This window comes from Lepidothrix coronata, unplaced genomic scaffold (genome assembly GCF_001604755.1).
Source record: "Lepidothrix coronata isolate B3197 unplaced genomic scaffold, Lepidothrix_coronata-1.0 Scaffold108, whole genome shotgun sequence".
Lineage (NCBI taxonomy): Eukaryota > Metazoa > Chordata > Aves > Passeriformes > Pipridae > Lepidothrix > Lepidothrix coronata.
In genome coordinates this window covers 3153177-3171901 of record NW_016690288.1, presented here as the reverse complement: position 1 = coordinate 3171901, position 18725 = coordinate 3153177, and the positions used below count along the sequence as shown (strand labels likewise).

Below are 18725 nucleotides of genomic sequence, written 5' to 3'. Positions count from 1 at the left end.
CTCATAAGCCACCAGCGCGCCTGTAGCAAATGTGGATAGAGCCTTCCCAAATCTTCGTTCACGAAGCCTAGCCATGATGATGAACTGCTTAATATTAATGTTAATCTATTTTAGAGTACCAAAGGGTTGCTAAGCAACTAACTCATGTGTTTTACACTTTTGTGTTTTGTCTAGTGGATGTAGTAGCGGTTATGTTTTGTGGATGTGTATTTATTTGCATGTACATTTTCAATATGTCTCATTCAAGGATTTATATCTCTGTTTGTCAGATCTCACTTGCCATTAACCAGCTAGGGTTAATGTTTTCTTGAGATGGCTTGAGTATGGTTTCCTGACAGTTGGGCATACCTTGATGATGTAGTTTTTTAATTGTTATGTTGAATGGTCTCTTAGAGAACCTGTATTCTGATGGAGAATGAATGAGGCAATTGCTTGCCTTAAAACTCTGGGTATAGTGTTAAACATTGCTGCTTTAGCAGCTTTTCTGTTTCTGTCAGTTATTGTCTGTGGCATGTCAGGATGTGATTTTGTGTACATTTGTATAGAAATCATACCTTCTGTAACTCACAGGAACCAAACAGAACACATTTCAAACAACAGGTAAGGGTTAACAATATCTCACAGAAATTAACCTTCAAAACAGGTTATCAACTTCATAGCATAATAAGCACAATCATAACATCAGAGGATTGTTTAAAATTTTCCCAAGGTAATATGAATGACAATCAGTTCCAGAACTATACAGAAGCTTAGTTCATGGCCTGTAGTTTTCCTACTGTTCCGTGGCAGGATTTATTTAAGTCTATTGCAGCATATTATGTTTTCTTAGATGCATGTGTGAAGGTCCTGAGGCCTTTCACTGGTTCAGGTCCACATCTGGTATGGTCTTTAAAGGTAAACTGTTGATTTCTGCCACAATTTGTGCTTTTAAGGAGATGAATTAAAATATTACCACTAAAACTTGCCAGGGCACCTTGAAATCCAGCGTCCTCAGCTGTCATCCTATCCAAATTGTCTTTTCAAAGCTGGAATGTTGGTAAAGGCAGGATTTCTTCCGTCCATTTCCTCAGTTGTGCTCTGCCTTAAATGACAAGCCTACAACTCAACAGCAACTTACACAGATTTAGGTGGTGGGGTATGACAGAAAAGACTGTTTTAGAACCAACAGTGGGTTTCTCTCAGTTTGATCCCACTGAAACAAAACTGCAATGTTTCATACCTGCTGGAAACAAAAACTAGGCAGATTTGCCTTTCAGGATCTCTCCTGTTTTGTTTGCCTTTTATTACCTTGGTATAATTTTCTAACATTTGGCTTGTCTCTGCAGCTAGGAATTTGTCAGATTTTAGGTTGGAGTTCTCCCCTAGCAACACAAAGAGAGGGTGTAGGTCCCCTCTGTTTATGGTTAAAACAGGTTTTAAGCAACTGGTAGCCCTCTGAGGTTTCTGCAACTCGCGTAAATATAAATGTTTTTTATTTCGAGCTGTGTCACCTGTGTAGAGCTTTTTTGCTGTGTTGTCTTGTCCATGGCAAGTCCAGAGCTGTGGCTGTTGGATTCCTCCTGAAACAACCTGAAGATCTGCACCTTGGGCAGTTTTGGTTAAAGCAGCAGAAACAATTAGCAGTTCATTTCTTGTGGTCGTGGTTATTAACGTGTCCTCTGCATAATGACGTATTATGGCTATCTGATACTTCATCGAGGTATTTTGCATCTCCTGAGGAAGGGCAGCCCAGCAGTGAGTTTGGTTAAATTGTGCACTGTTTAAAACCATGATGGGAAAGAGGGGTTTCTGGGCATTCTCAGGGTGACGGAGAATGGTAAAGGAATGGTTTTTTGAATCAGTTACCACTCGTGACCAATTTGCTAGAAGCCTTATAGGTAGAGGCAGTCCGATCTGCAAGGCTTCTGCATGTTTTTTGACTGCGTGTTCTGCTGTTAACATCTGTAATGTTTTCCACTTGTCACCTTTCTTTGGGGTATAGGGTACATGGTTATTTTGGGGGCTGGTTATCGGTATATTGTGGTTTGCCTGAAGTAGTTTTCTCTTTTGCACATGAAAAGTAGTGTTAAAAAAGAGTACAGCTAGCAATGCTATTACAAGCAATACAATGCTTGCAGCATATCTTTTGCTTTGTTTATGGCACCCTTGGTACAACTGAGACATTTCTCTGCTGCTAGGGCATTTATGGAATGTTGCTATTAGGGGCTTCCATGGACAATCTTCCTGAGAGTGACCTATTTCTCCACAACTAAAACAGCTGTGTGTCTGACTTCCTTCTGTATTCTTATCTGGGCATCTAAAGCTGCAGCTAGAGAGGCAGGTAGCTGCTCCTCTGAGCTAGCTTTTTGATAGGGTTGAACCAGCTCAATAAAGTCACAGTTCTCCCCTGTAGGAGGGCTCTGCAAAGCTCTTGCATTTTCTCTTTCAAAAGCCAAATGCTTGTACAGCATCTCTCTGGCTTCATTGTATTCATTTTGCCTGTTTAAAGCATACTGCAGCTGGTCCAAGCATCTTAAATTTAACTCAGTATATAACCTTGTAACTCTTTAATAGGGGATAGGTAATCATTTGGATCTGCAGTGAGAATGTTTTCCATTCAAATTGCTTTTTCTAGACATTGTTCCCACATATTAGCTGACTTCTCCCCCTGTGCCTTTTTGATGCCTCCCGTTAGAACCATGTTTTGTTTTTTGTCCCCCTCTTTGTCCCCCTCCCCCCATTCCTCCCATTCCTCCCCCTTCTCCCCCCTTGTAGCACCGTCAAAACCGGTTCCCTGTGGGGGGATGGTGGGCGGTGCAGGCCGCGAGTGGGGGGCGGGGCTGGCTCTCTCCCTGTGTCTATGGGTGGGGTGGGGCTGCGCCGGAAAAGAAAGGTCGGAGTTTAGTCGGTGGTGGGGGGGAAATGGCTGCGGCCATACCTGCCCACGTGGTCGCTGTTCATTTGCAGCGAAATGGGGTAGGTACGTTAAATTACTCCCCCCATCGCTGTAACAGAATTGCCTGCCGTGGTCCCGGAGCTCGCATGGCAATGTCTGTGTCTTCCCAGCGACTCGCTTTACTTGGCTCTCGTGTCTCCTGAGTTTGTATTACCATGTTGTGCTGTGCTGCTATCAGCAGTGTGTGCGAGGGGGTGGGGTGTGGACTTTTTGTTTTTTCTCTGTGTGCCTTGTGCAGGCAGAGTTTATGACAGAGTAAACTGCTTTATGTTGCAAAGTTTAGCAAAACGCTTGAGTCTGAGTTTCCCTTCAATGTATCATGAGGTTTCTATAGAAAAAAGGGTGTCTTATGTTACCTTATGTCGATCGGTTGGGAGCACACGTTCTGAGTCCTTTTTGTAGCAGTTTGGGCTATCTGGCAGTCTTTCTCTGCGGTTTTTTTTTCTTTCGGCGTGGCTGTGGGAGTCCAGGCTGTGTCGGCTGCGGCGCGGTGGGGGGGCGCTGGGCTGCTCCGGCGGCGTGGGTGGTTCTGCGCACGGCTGGGGGCAGCTGCGGCGTGGGGCAGCTCGGCAGGCTATCTCGGCGATGGCGGGCCGTGGGGGGGTAGCTGCAGGCGTCGGTGCGGCGGCGAGCGGCGTGCTCGGGGCAGCGGCGGGGCAGGGTCGGCGCGCGGGCATCCGCGGCGTGGGCGCTGGCTTCTGCGATGAACGTTGGCGGTCGGGGGGTGGCTGGATCTTCGGGGCGGGCTGCAGCAGCGGCGTGCTCGGCGCGGGACATCCTCAGCGCGCGTGGCTCGGCGGGCGCCGCGTGGCGTGGGGCCGGCTGGGCCGGCGGGCGGTCCTAGCGCCGGTCCGGCGGAAAAAAGGCGGCGAAAAGCGGCAAAAAGTTCTTTTGGGGTTTCCGCGGTTTCTGAAAGGTTTTTCCTCAGCTGGGAGGGTCTACACTGTCGACACAGACAGGCAGGGGTCGGCAGGAGGTGGCAGCCAGCCTCCTCCGGTGCGCAGGACTCAGCAGGGGCTCCGATAGGGTCACGGCGCAGTTCTGCTTTTCCCACGTGGCTTTTGAGCGCAGCGCGGGTTTGGCAGGGGCAGCGGGCGAACGCGGGCGATGTTAAGGCGGCGCTGGGTTCCGCTAAGCGGCACTCCCGGCGCGGGTCCCTGCCGCGGCGCGGGGGGCAGCCAGCACACGTGTGTGGCTTGGCCGCTTCCCTCACGGTTGTAGACTGCGGCATGCGCGGGGGAAAGACGGCAGGGTCGCAGCGACGCCTTTAAGCTCGGCGCGGAGCTGGTCGGAGGCAGCAAGTAGGCGGGGAGCCCCGGCAGTTTCTGCTGAGCAGAAGCTGAAACGGGGCTCTGCGGGGGCCCGGCGGTGGCTACGCTGTTTCACGCACGTGGTCCAGCCGGAGCAGTCAGCAGCGGCGGGCCGCTTTTACCAGATGGCTGACGCATGGGGGACCAACAGGCTTTCCCTGAGGGTCTTAAGGTGCTCCGCGGCCCGGATCTCCGAGCTGCAGGCACGCTGCCGTTCAGGGAGCAGTCTTAGGCGTGCGGAATGCCTTTTAGCTAAACTCACCGCTTTTGATGTTGCGTTGGACCCTCTCCGCTCTCTCCGGTTGCCTGCTCTGACCTCTCGGCTTCTTCTTTAACTCTTTCTTCTCTTCTTCCGTGCACTATCCTAATATTTTTGAGCTTGCTAAACTAACTGTCCGTTTCTTAGATGCCACTAAGACCATGGAATTATTGACGTCAAAGTTTTTTGTGGTTAAAGATTCCCAAGTCAAACTAATAGACTTGATAGCCGGAAACTACCACTTATATACCTGATTCAGGGTAAATATCTGCTTAATATAAGCTAAAAAGTCCGTGTTCGGATCGCCATATGTAGCGTTAATGCCCTTGTATAACAAGGAATAATGATGCTCCTCGTGCGATGGTGTGGTCAAAGAGGATTTGTTCAAAACTTGCGCTCGCTTTTATCCTTACATGCCATGTGACTTTCTTAACTAACCAGTTTACTAGTTCTGGGGCATGCTCCTTGGGCTCTGTACCTGGGCACATCCTTTGTGCCTTTAGACACGCCTCCCACACTGTGGCCCCCCAGTTTTCCCTGTGCCTCTGCCCTTGGCCAGCGCCAGCTCTGTGGCATCTGGGGAGGTAGGAGATGCCCTGCTGAACCTGGGGGAGCAGGAGAGGGAAAGGGAAAGCTCTAAGCCAGGACTTCACTCCCCTTTGTATGCCTCAGCCACAAGGACACCTCAGGTTTTGCTGCTGTCCCGTCTTTGTAACCCAACCCCCCTAAAACCCACGGCAAGCAGAGCCTGGACAGAGACATCATCCAAGGAGCCCCATTCCACCACATCTCCGCCCCCAGAGGCTTCTTGCTGCCCTCCAGTTTGATCGATCAGAGCTTTCCTTACACAGTGATCCTCAGAGACAACATCCAGCTATCCCAAATTATTAAATCCTGACTAACGAGGACAAAGCTGCCTGCTGAAGCCACACAGCACGCCTCCTGAGCCCGCAGCCCCAGGTTCAAGACTCCATCTCTGCCTCCCGGCTTTCTTGCCTGTTGCTTTCTTTGCGTCCCTCCTCCTCCTCACCCTGCAGCAGAGCTTGGCCCCATGGAGCCCTTGCACAGGCCTGTTCAGCTCTCACAGGGCTCCAGCTCTGATAAGCGCCACAGATCCAGACTGGCTCTGTGAAGTCAGTCATACACGGAGACCTCTGGAACAGCTGGTGATCTTATCTGGCATTTCTCCAGCCCTGCCTGACAGTTGCATTTGTTCCATATATTGGGGGGAAGGCAGGACTTTGGAACCCACAGCTGTCCCTCACCTTATCGGCGCTCAGAGGGCTGCACAGCTCCCACCAAGGCCAGGGGCAGGGAAGGATATTCGGCCATTTCGGGAGTGTGATATTATCTGGGGGGTGATCTCAGCACAGGCCTCACAAAGCTGCTCCCAGGCCCCACAGATACACTTTAAACTGCAGAGGAAGGCGGTGAAGGGCAGCAGTGAAAGGCAGGAGTGAATCAGGAATGAATTTTCCAAAGGCCACCACAGGCAGAGCACAAAGGCTGTCACTCAACGTCCCTTCCCCTTTTCCGTCCCTGTCCCTCTCCCCACATTCAGGGACAGCTCCTGCCTGAGAGGAGTCCCTGAGGGCTGGGACTTGGCCTCTTACCGAGCACAAAATACTTCAGGATCTGCTTCAGCATCTCCTTCAGGATCTCGGGGTGGGTGATGGAGTTCAGCAGCTGCCCTTTCTCCGGCTGGGAGAAGATCATGTTCCCAAGAGCCTCGCAGTTTATCTCGCCATTCTCCAGGAGGATCTCAGTGCCAAAGTACCGCAGGATCGGCTGGTGGGCCTTGGAGTGGGGCTGCACCACTGAGAACATCAAACAGCTGGGGGTGAGGGCTGGTTTTACAGCAGCGTTTGCATCAGCAGCCACCCCCAGATGGGGTTTGGTCATGAACGGATGGAGCTGATCCTCGCCGGGGCACCACATCTGCCTCCAGCACATCTGCCTCAGCACCAGCTCCTGCCAACAGCCCTCCCAGCCCAAGGTCCCTTGCAGGGCTGAGATCAAAGTGTCCTGCAGACATTAATTCAGCACCACAACCCTCCCAGCCCGTGCTGCTGCTCGGGGTGACAAGTCAGCAGGGCGGGCAGGAGGACACGGCCGTGGCCACACGCCAGGGCAGGGGCAGGAACTGGGCTGAGCTGACTCCCACCGGTGAGGAATCAATCCAAAGGGACCAGGACCAGCTGAAAACTTCAGCACTACATGAACACACACTTCTACAACCTGTGTCTGGCTGCTGCTGAGGTGGTTTCTTTTACTGTCTTTGACCTCAATCACTAAATTCTTCAGGAAAATGAACACAAAAAACCTAAAAGCTCAATCCCCAATCAGCCCTTGCAGGGACTCTGATGTTACAGGAGTGTATAACTTTAAAGTCACCAAAAAAAATCACCAACAAAAGGGATGCAGCAATAAAATCATAATTAAACTCCAGCTGAGGGTAACCACAGTGAAGGAGAGAGCAGATAATCATCTCTCCCAAATCCAGGAACGTTACCACAGGTTGTAACCTCAGGCCAGCCTCATAGAAGTCTTTAAGACCAATTTCTTCCTCCCGTGGAATATCACATGGAGGCAGTTTTGGGATGCGTGAAATCCATATAGTAAACAAATACATATAAAAAAGGAATTGAAGGAAAATAAAGTGATTGGTAAAGAACTGACACAGAGTATCTGTAGTGTTTTCATACTGTCTCCAAGGGTTTTTAGCACCTCCAGCAAATTTCCTGCACCTCGAGGGGAATTACAGTGCAATAAAATGTTAAAGCATCACAGCTTTGAGTGGCTACACAATAAGTTCTTCAGCAAACAGAAAAGTTCTGGCACTTCAAAATGACACCATTGCACCACAGCTCGGCTGTAGCCCCTGGACCTGCCACATGCAGGATCCACAGAATCCCAGAATCCCAGGCTGGTTTGGGTGGGAAGGGACCTTAAAGACCACCCTGTGGGCAGGGACACCTTCCACTATCCCAGGTTGCTGCAAGCCCTATTCAACCTGACCCAGGACACTTCCAGGGATGGGGCAGCCACAGCTCCTCTTGCCAAGCTCTCTGTTCCCCTTGTTATCCCTGTGGGATGGAGGGGTTAACACCTCACAGCTAATTAGGGAGAGCAGCGTCTGCTCCAGTCCTGCTGAGGCAACAGACCTGGAATTCTTGCTCTTCCCTCTAGCCCAGGCAGCATATTTGAGAGCAGCAAGAGGCAGGTGTGCAGTGCAGGAGCGTGGACCGAATTCCCTGACCTGGGATCTCTGGAGCCTCTTGTTTTTTTTGAGCACATTAATTTTGAGGTCTGATCTCTCAGTGTCACCAAGAAAACAACATGCAGCACAGAGGGACATGGTCTGAAGTTGTGCCAGGGGAGGTTCAGGTTAGATATTAGAAAGAATTTCTTTACAGAGAGGGTAATCAGACATTGGAATGGGCTGCCTAGGGAAGTAGTGTATTCTCCATCCCTGGAGGTGTTTAAGAAGAGACTGGATGTGGCACTTAGCGCCATGGTCTAGTAATCACAGTGGTAGTGGATCAAGGGTTGGACTTGATGATCTTGGAGGTCCCTTCCAACCCAGCTGACTCTATGATTCTATGATTCTCATTCAAGGCTCTATGATCCCACCCCACATAACTGAGTGACAGGATGGGTGTCCTGGATGTCAGGGGGACACTGGATTAGCCAAGGGAACCACATTAATTTTGCCCAGAGTTGGCTTTCAAAACTGGGAAACGTCACACTCCAGGAGAGAGAGACTCAGGGCATGATCTCTCCACGGTGTTTCTTAGGACACGATCTTCTATTTTTGTTATAAAAAATATATCCTAGTTCCAATTCCCCCTCCCCCGGAGGCAGTTTCACAGCCTCACGGAGTGGGAAGCGGAAGGGAAACACTTGGATGTACCCAGAGCACCGTCTGCCGTCAGTGCCTCCCGGTAGTGATCCCAGTTGTCAGGGGAACCTCAGGGACCAGGATCAGCCACGGAAAACTCACCCTCCCTGGCAATAAGGTCGGCGTCGATCACGGCACGGCACAGCCCAGCTCCCGCAGCACGGCCACCACCATGCTCTTCCCCGATGCAATCTGTTATAAGTGATCTAAAGAAATTTGCTGCTCAAAATGGGAAAGAGTTAATAAAGTTACTGTATTGTGTTAACTGCTTTGTTGGAATCATAAGTTGACATGTTGTGCAATGCTTAACCACAAGTTCTGTAAGCTGCGGGATGATTAACACAACGCAAGAATGATTTAGCATATTGTATTTTGGAGATGTTTGTTCTAAGTGTATTAATAGGAACCAATATGGAGGGGTAGACCACGAGGAGTCCGGGTGATCAGTCGTCATCCCGATGGAAACTTCCAAGACCACGGCCTCATAGAAATCAATGACTTTGAAGTTATTGGTGGACACCCCTCAGCAACGGCAATTGCCCGCAAAGGGAGGAACCAACCCCAAGTTGACCCGCAAAGAGGGAACCAAGCAGGATGCAGCCCACGAAACCTCCACCAATTGACAGATGACATGACTTGGGGGGAGGTGACAACAGAGGGTATAAAGTGCTGTTTCCGTTCCTCTTTGCGGACCGCGGCAGGAACTGAGGTTTCCTCCGGTCGCCCGGCTAGCCGTTTTTGCTTGTTGGCATTAATAAATCTTTTCATTATCTTGCAACCAAAATTATAGCCTCGTTTTACTTATTTCAATTGGTACCGTGACTCGGATGAAGACCCCTGGGTGGTAGAACCACTCTCTGGGGAGGGCACCCCCATCCCATTTTTGGACGGCCCTGGGGAGATTCTATTATTCAGACTCTTCATACCAACCAATTTATTAAGGCCAGACAAGCAAAAAGAAGTTTCTGCAGATCTCTGTAATCTCTGCATGCGAGTCTGGACGATGTCCAGCTCAGGGAGGAGCTCGGACAGGTAATTTTGGGTAGGTTCGGTTTGCGGGCAGGATAGCTGACCTAGGGAGAGGCAGCTGTGTGGGTCGTCCGGTTAGGGAGGTCCACTCCAGTACCCGGTGTGGTGCTGCCGAAAAGAGCAAAGACTCATCTAGGAGAGGTGAGTATTGCGAACCCCCTTGGCGGTTGGGAGGGGGTCCTGGGGTGTGCCTGTGTGAGACGTTCTCTAAGAACGAAGCGAGTGAGGACCCCTAAATAGTGCAGTTCCTGTAGCCCACGAGGGAGCAGGCCACGAACAGGGGGAAGCGTTTGTGACTTGTGTATGTGTGAGTGAGAAAGAAGGCACCCCAGAAGATGGGATCGGGGAAGAGCAAGGCTTCCTCACCCATGGGAGGCTGTAAGGTAGAGCAGCCAGATGGTCCCTCTGATGGGGAAAGACTTCTGAAGTCTAGAAGTTCCTGGGGAAGGGAAGGACTCAGAAGTAAAGCTAGGAACTCGAAGAAAGACCTTCTAGGAGAAAGACAGTTTATGCTAGGTAGCTGCAGCTCCCAGGGAGAAAGGGATCTTGTGGTTAGGGACCTGTCTACCGAAGAGAAAGATAAATCTATGAGTGAGTTAGGAAGCAATTCTCGAGAAGAGAGAAGATTTAAAGCAAGCGGCTTTGAGGCTAGGTCGCAGGGGATTCCACCGGACAGCCCCTTAGGCACATTATTGAAAAATTGGAGTAGTTACCCTCACACTCTCGGTAAATCTAGAGAGAAGATGGTCTACTACTGTGTTGAAGTGTGGGGAGGCAAACAAATAGGTTCAGGTGGAGAAGGTGTATATTGGCCAGTGTACGGCTCTTTCGAGAGCTGGATTTGTGAGATTCTTAACTGGCATGTTAGCGATAAAAGACCTTATTGTCTAGAAGAGAATCATTATGCTATTGTTTGGCTGGAAGCAAGTACACCTACTTACTTATTCCCTTTAAGGGAAAAGAGAAAGCAAGTAAACTTTAGTAAAGATCCAGAGTCTTGGAACTCCCCTCCACCTTATATTCCTCCCTATAATGGAGGGAGTGTAGTGACACCAAGTGCTCCAGAGGAATCAAAAGCCGCCATTTTACCTGCACAAGGGCGGGAATCCACCATTTTGTCCTCAAAAGGGCGGGAAGCCGCCATCTTACCTGCAGAAGGGCGGGAAGCCGCCATTTTGCCATCTGCCTCTGCACACACATTGGTAAAAGAATCCAGTGAGTTGCTTTTAGATTCCAACATTGCATCAACTCCTGGAAATATTGAAAGTCCTCTTCCACAATCACAACTATATCCCCTCAGAGAGACAGCCCTAACAGGAAGACAAGGTGGGATAGGATTTGTATCTGTACCCCTAAGTTCCGGAGATGTAAGAGCCTTTAAAAAGGAAATGGGGAATCTTTTAGAGGACCCTATAGGGGTTTCCGAAAGGTTTGATCAATTCTTAGGGCCTAATACTTATACTTGGGATGAGATGCAAGCTATATTGGGCATTTTGTTTACTGTAGAAGAGAGGGGAATGATCAGAGTGGCTGGTATGAGAAATTGAGATAGAAGGCATCAGCAGGGTCCAGCGGCCGATACGAAATGGCCTGCTGAAAAGCCGAACTGGGACAACCAGAGAGCAGCTGATAGAGCTCAGATGGACAATTTGAGGAGCATGATAGTGCAGGGAATACGAGAATCTGTCCCTAGAGGACAGAATATAGATAGGGCCTTTAAGGAATATCAGAAGAAAGATGAGTCTCCTACAGATTGGTTAGAGAGACTGAGAAAAAGTTTTCAACTATATTCGGGAATGGATCCCGAAGATAATGCCATGGGGCAGGCGGTACTTAAACTCAGGTTTGTGCAGGGATCATGGGAAGACATTAGGAGGAAGTTGGAAAAGAACAGAGACTGGCAAACAAAAGGTTTGGATTTGTTGTTGAGAGAAGCTCAGGAGGTGTATGTTAGGAGAGATGAGGTAAAAGAGGAAAAGAAGCAGAGGAGAAAAGAGGACATTCAGAGAAAGCAAACAAGAATCTTAGTAGCAGCTGTCAGAGGAGAACAGAAAAATAACAGAGAGCAGGAAAGGAAAGAGTCCTTTAGGTCTGATGAACAAGGACAGCCAAGAAGATATAGAAAAGTAAATCTCAGGGAAATTGAATGTCATTACTGTGGCCAGAAGGGACATATGAAGAAAGACTGTAGAAAGAGGCTACAGGAGGAGCAGGTCTTCTTAGAGGACTGAAGGGATCAGGGGCTCTATTTGCTGGGGACCCAGAAAAGTACAGAGCCCTTGATAAAATTAAAAGTGGGTCCTCAGCAACAAGTTATGGAGTTCCTTGTGGACTCAGGGGCAGAAAGATCTACTGTCCAACAACTGCCCCAAGGATGTATAATTTCAACAGAAAAGGCTCAAGTGATTGGAGCAAAAGGGGAGCCTTTTAAAGTACCAATAGTCAAAAATGTTGAAATAGAAGCTTCCAATAAGTTTGCCTTGGGAACCTTTTTATTAGTTCCAGAGGCAGGAACTTGTTAGGAAGAGATTTAATGATTGAGTTAGGAATTAATTTAGAAGTATCAGAACAAAAGTTGAAAGCAAAAATCTATGCCCTTACGGCAGAAGATGAGACAAAGATTAGTCCAGAAGTATGGTATACCCCTGAGACCATAGGAAAATTGAATATTGAGCCCTTTGAAATATCCATAAAAGATCCAGACAAGCCCATAAGAGTGAAACAATACCCAATTCCCAACGAGGGAAGAGCTGGCCTCAAGACCACTATAGAAAGACTGTTGGCGCAAGGATTGCTGGAACCTTGCATGTCTCCCCATAATACACCCTTCTTGCCTGTTAAAAAGCCTGATGGGACCTACCGATTGGTAGAAGATCTAAGAGAAGTAAACAAGTGAACAATGACGAGGTTCCCAGTAGTTGCTAACCCGTACACTTTACTGAGTCAAGTTTCCCCAGAACATCAATGGTACAGTGTGATAGACTTAAAAGATGCTTTTTGGACTTGTCCCCTTAAGGCAAAGAGTAGAAACTACTTCGCCTTCGAGTGGGAAGACCCAGACACTCATAGAAAGCAGCAACTAAGGTGGACAGTCTTACCCCAGGGGTTTACTGAATCCCCAAACCTGTTTGGGCAAGCTTTAGAGCAGCTATTAGAGTCATTCAAACCTCGTGAAGGAACAGTTTTGGTACAGTATGTTGATGATTTACTAATAGCTGGAAGAGATGCTGAGACTGTAAGAGATGAGAGTATTAGACTCCTTAACTTTCTAGGTGGAAAGGGCCTGAGAGTGTCCAAGTCTAAATTGCAATTTACAGAGGAAAAAGTAAAATACTTAGGGCATTGGTTAAGTAAAGGATGTAATGGACTGGATCCTGAAAGGGTAAAAGGAATATTGTCTATGCCCATACCTAGGAACAAAAGACAGATCAGACAAATTTTAGGTCTCTTAGGATATTGCAGACAGTGGGTAGAGAACTACAGTAGTAAAGTAAAATTCTTGTATGAAAAGTTAGCTAAAGAAGGATTGGTGAAGTGGAATGACAAGGACGAGGGCCAGTTAGAAAAATTAAAAGAAGACCTGATAAATGCCCCTGTGCTTAGTCTTCCAGATATCAGGAAACCTTTCTATTTATTTGTAAATATAGAGAATGGAACAGCTTATGGGGTATTAACACAGAAATGGGCTGAGCATAAGAAACCTGTGGGATATTATTCAAAAATTCTAGATCCAGTTAGCAGAGGTTGGCCCACCTGTTTGCAAGCAATAGTGGCTACTGCACTATTGGTGGAAGAGGCTATAAAAGTCACTTTTGGAGGAGAATTAAAGGTGTACACTCCCCACGATATCCGGGGAGTATTGAAACAGAGGGCAGAAAAATGGCTAACTGATAGCCGATTATTAAAATATGAAAGTATTCTGCTGAACACCTCTAAATTAGAACTAGAAGTAACCCATTTGCAAAACCCAGCTCAGTTCCTGTACGGTGAACCCCAAGGGAGTGTAGTACATGATTGCACGCAGGTCATAAGCCTCCAAACTAAAATTAGAGAGGATCTGGAAGAAGAAGAAGAGCTAGAAATAGGTGAAAAACTTTATATTGATGGTTCATCCAGAGTCGTAGATGGGAAGAGAAGATCAGGTTATGCCATAGTGGATGGAGTTACCCTACAAGTTAGAGTCTGGATCTTTGAGTAATACATGGTCAGCCCAGGTGTGTGAACTATATGCTTTATTAAGGTCTCTGCAGTTGTTGAGTGGAAAAACAGGGACTATATTTACAGATTCAAAATATGCCTTTGGAGTAGTCCACACTTTTGGAAAGATATGGGAAGAACGTGGGCTAACCAATGCAAAGGGCCAGGGGCTAGTTCATGAGAGTTTAGTTCGAGAAGTCCTAAAAGCTCTGAGAGGGCCAAAGCAGATTGCAGTAGTGCATGTACAAGGTCACCAAAAAGGGTTAAAGGCTGCAGCAAGAGGAAACAATTTAGCTGATGCTGAGGCAAAAAAAGCAGCTTTGTTGGTGATAAATGAGCAAGAAACAAAAAGTGAGCAAATTCCTAGTCTTTTAGTAATCAGGAGAAAGAGAAATTGTTGCAAGTCGGTGCAAGGGAGGAGCAAGGGAAATGGTTGTTATCAGATGGAAGAGAAGTGATCCCTAAGGGCCTTGCTCGCAAGATTATGGGTAAATTGCATGAGTGAACACATTGGAGTACCCAGGCCCTGGTGGATCATTTTGGAAATAAATATGTATGTGTTGGAGTGTATGATATAGCAAAGAAGTTGTTAGAAGGGTGTTTGACTTGTAAGAAAGTAAATAGAGGATATTTAAGAGAGAAAATTAAAGGAGGAAGGGAACTAGCAAAAAGACCATTCGAGAAAATTCAGACTGACTTTACAGAATTACCTAAAGTAGGAAGGAATCAATATTTATTGGTGTTGGTGGATCATCTAACCCACTTTGTGGAAGCCTTTCCTACTGCTCAGTGCACAGCTAAAGTTGTAGCCAAGATCCTGTTAGAGGAGATTATTCCTAGATACGGTGTAGTTGATGTAATAGACTCAGATAGAGGAACTCATTTCACTTCAAAGGTGATCAAAGAAGTAACAGAGTTGCTAGGAACTAAGTGGGAATATCACACCCCTTGGCATCCACAGAGTTCAGGAAGAGTAGAGAGAATGAACGAGGAAATTAAAAAAACACTTGACTAAATTAATGTTAGAAACAAAAATGAATTGGGTAAAGTGTCTTCCTCTAGCACTACTGTATATCAGGACTCAACCTCAAATGGACACAGGGATTTCACCATTCAAAATGATGTACGGTATGCCCTATGAATTCGGAGCCCCTATAGACAATCCAAAGGTTGAGGATACTCTCCTCAGAGAGTATATCATTGAACTGATGAAAAGAAGACAAGAGTTAAGGAAAAAGGGACTTGTAGCCCAAAGACCCCCTCTAGATATATGTATACACAAGTTCCAGCCAGGTGACAAGGTATTAATTAAAACATGGAAGGAAACATCTTTAACTCCACAGTGGTAGGGGCCTTTTGTTGTTCTTCTCACCACAGATACTGCTGTGCGGACAGCTGAGCAAGGGTGGACCCATGCGTCAAGGATAAAAGGACCAGTAAAGGATTCTGAGTGGAAAATAACATCGAGTCCCGGGGAACTGCAGATGAAGATTAAACGAGTACAGCCTGCAGATGAACCTTGATGGAGAAGCTGTAAGATCTAGCCTGTATATTTTCTTTCAGATACCCCAAGGAAAAACTTTAAGAAAAGTGAACTTTGTTTCATGGAATTTAGAGGGACTGCCTGAACAGATGGGAGGCTCGGGACTGTATAGGATAGCTGGAACTCAAACTGTTTTGCCTTTTTGTTGCGAGGTGGAAACAGATATACCAGGCGGACGTGATCCACATGGAATATCTTGCATAAAACACCCTGGATCCACTCATTACAGCTGGGTGGTATGTAAATGCAAAAAGTGTGGTTAAAAAGTGACCCTGTGTATCAATAAGGGGACAACCCTATTGTATCAAGTGTAGGACGGGCTCTACAGAATCTATAAGAGAACAATTGGCTAACGCTGAAATAATAAAAGCATTCTGTGGTTGGGAGTGGTTAGTCCCAGAAACTTGGGAGGTTTATGAAACCAATTGGAACAGGGCACTAATAGAACTGTGCCGTACTAGATTTTCCTGGAAATTGGCAAAGCCAAATCGAAGGAGATATATTGAGTTATTAGGATTAATTGACAGAATTCAAAATCTTGAAGTAAATGAGTCTCATCCTGAATCAGTGGAAGAAAACTAAGTGAACTGAGTCTATCCCCTGAAGATTATCACTGCTGCCGAGAAGAATCTAAGACCTCGTTGTTCCCTGCACAGGAGCAGACGAAGGAAGGCAGAGAGATAAAACGTGTGGGGAAGGTTGACTCAAAAATAATAACCACTGAAAGTAAAGGGAAGAGACTAAAACAAAAATGGGACAAAATCGGGTGCTAATCATTATTATGATAGTTTTTACAAGTTCTCTGGGAAATGCCCACCAACCGTTTGAATGGACCTTAACTAGGTCAAAAGATTCAAAGGTAGTTCGGAAAGTAATCACAGCAATTGGTCCAAAATTTAATGTGACAGTTTGTGATCTGTTAATGGCAAGCATACCCCAGGAATGTGGCAAGGGAGGTGGAAAACCTTCTATTACAGTAAATAAGGGAGCCACTTACTGGTGTCCAACTTCAAACCCAGGGAAGTCATATTGCAATTATCCTGGGCATTACCACTGCGGATATTGGGGTTGTGAGACCATAGCCACTGCCTGGAGACCTGAGAGACCAGACAGACACTTAAGAGTACCAATGGGGACCCCCATATTGTGAACCTCCTGCATTTGGAGGATTTGTACTTCCTAATGAGCCATCAAATTGTGAATATTTGCAGGTGCAAGTCCTAAATCATGAAGACCGAGGGTGGTTGACTGGAAGGACGTGGGGAGTGAGATTAGACAGGCTGTCCGCAGACCCAGGTGCATATGTAATCATAAGGAAACAGCCATTAACTGTTTACTCTCAATTACTAGGACCAAATTTAGAAATAAAGAAATCTATAGACAATGGCCAAAAGGAAGAAAGAAAACAGGTAAATGGAGTCCTTGCTAATTTAGTGTCACAAGAATTTAAGGTTGCCCAAATTCCTCCCACTGAATCATTCAAAAAGGAAAGGGTATCAAAAGGGGGAGCTGAATCATTGTTAAACATGGTAGAAGTATCCTATAAGGCTATAAATTACACTGACCCTGACATGACCACGTCTTGCTGGTTATGCTATGATGTGAGACCTCCCTTCTATGAGGGAGTAGGACTAAATCTCACTTTTAACTTGAGTGCAGAAGATAACCCAAGCCAATGTAGGTGGGAAGAGAAGGATATAGGCCTCACAATGTCACAAGTCAGTGGACAGGGGATGTGTATTGGAAACATTTCTCCAGAAAGCAATGAATTATGTGGTACTAGAATAAATAAGCTGAAAGGAGAAAGGAATAAGTGGGCTATACGACATCAGGGTGGGTGGTGGATATGTTCTAAAACTGGTTTAGTCCCGTGTGTGTCTTTATCTGCATTCGAGAGGAATAATGAATTCTGTGTTCAAATAACCGTGTTACCTCACATGTTGTATCGCTCTGAAGAGTCTGTTTTAGAGTTTTGGGAAATGAATAAGCACAGAATCCAAAAACGGGAACCAATCTGTGTAACGATAGCTATGAGAGCCACAGGTGCCAGAGTTGCATCCCTGGTACAGCATAGTCATGGATTGATTGCCCTGAGGGCAGCGGTAGATGAGGATTTGGACAGAATAGAAAAATCGATTTCATATTTAGAAACTTCCCTTAATTCCCTTTCGGAAGTAGTCTTGCAAAACAGACGAGGGTTGGACTTGCTGTTTTTACAGCAGGGAGGTTTATGTGTGGCCCTAGGGGAGGAGTGTTGCTTCTACGCAAACCATTCAGGAATCATTAAAGAATCCACGACCAAACTACGCGAAGGGATATTACAAAGAAAGAGAGAAAAGGAGGCTTCACAGAATTGGCTAGATACCTGGCGTGATCAGTTTCCTTGGTTGACAACTTTAATCTCAACTCTAGCAGGTCCTTTGATAATGTTGTTTGCTTCACTAATTTTTGGACCATGTATTCTTAATAAGGTTATGAAATTTGTTAAAAGTAGAATTGAGACTGTGCAGTTACTGACAATAAAGCAACAATATGAAGACATGAGTGGGAAGTCTTCTAGTGAAGATCAAACCTCTCTCTTAGAAGTGGCCAGGGAGGTGGTAATTGAACTTGACCAGCAAATTTATGAGGAAATTAGGAGGGGGGATTGTTATAAGTGATCTAAAGAAATTTGCTGCTCAAAATGGGAAAGAGTTAATAAAGTTACTGTATTGTGTTAACTGCTTTGTTGGAATCATAAGTTGACATGTTGTGCAATGCTTAACCACAAGTTCTGTAAGCTGCGGGATGATTAACACAACGCAAGAATGATTTAGCATATTGTATTTTGGAGATGTTTGTTCTAAGTGTATTAATAGGAACCAATATGGAGGGGTAGACCACGAGGAGTCCGGGTGATCAGTCGTCATCCCGATGGAAATTTCCAAGACCACGGCCTCATAGAAATCAATGACTTTGAAGTTATTGGTGGACACCCCTCAGCAACGGCAATTGCCCGCAAAGGGAGGAACCAACCCCAAGTTGACCCGCAAAGAGGGAACCAAGCAGGATGCAGCCCACGAAACCTCCACCAATTGACAGATGACATGACTTGGGGGGAGGTGACAACAGAGGGTATAACAAGTGCTGTTTCCGTTCCTCTTTGCGGACCGCAGCAGGAACTGAGGTTTCCTCCGGTCGCCCGGCTAGCCGTTTTTGCTTGTTGGCATTAATAAATCTTTTCATTACTTTGCAACCAAAATTATAGCCCCGTTTTACTTATTTCACAATCCCACCCAAGAGTCCCACCAGGAACATCGTGCTCTGAAAGGGAAAAGAAAGGAGCTGGAAAACGTGCCAGGACAGGGCTCTTTTTTTTTTATGCTGGGCACAACAAATATTTAGCCCAAAACAGGTGGCTTCATTCGAAGTTCATCATCCTTACTTACTCATTGCCTTAATTATCAAAATGCAGAGCTCACTGTGTGTGCAGGATTTGCAGGAGAGGCTTGGTGCACATTCCAGCTGGGAATGGGTGTGTCAGCCTGTGGCTTTCCAGAGGTTTCCAGAGG

At 46.6% G+C, this 18725-nt stretch overlaps 1 protein-coding gene across 1 annotated transcript in view; it reads right to left on the bottom strand.

Moving 5' to 3' along the window:
• LOC108501789 (dephospho-CoA kinase domain-containing protein-like) overlaps positions 1-18471 on the bottom strand; it is a 22543-nt gene extending 4072 nt beyond the window's left edge. Inside the window, 4 exon segments of the mRNA XM_017824027.1 lie at positions 6118-6321; positions 8508-8544; positions 8547-8597; positions 18442-18471. Coding sequence (XP_017679516.1) covers positions 6118-6321; positions 8508-8544; positions 8547-8597; positions 18442-18471 — 322 coding nt within the window.
• Positions 18472-18725: the final 254 nt, after the last annotated feature.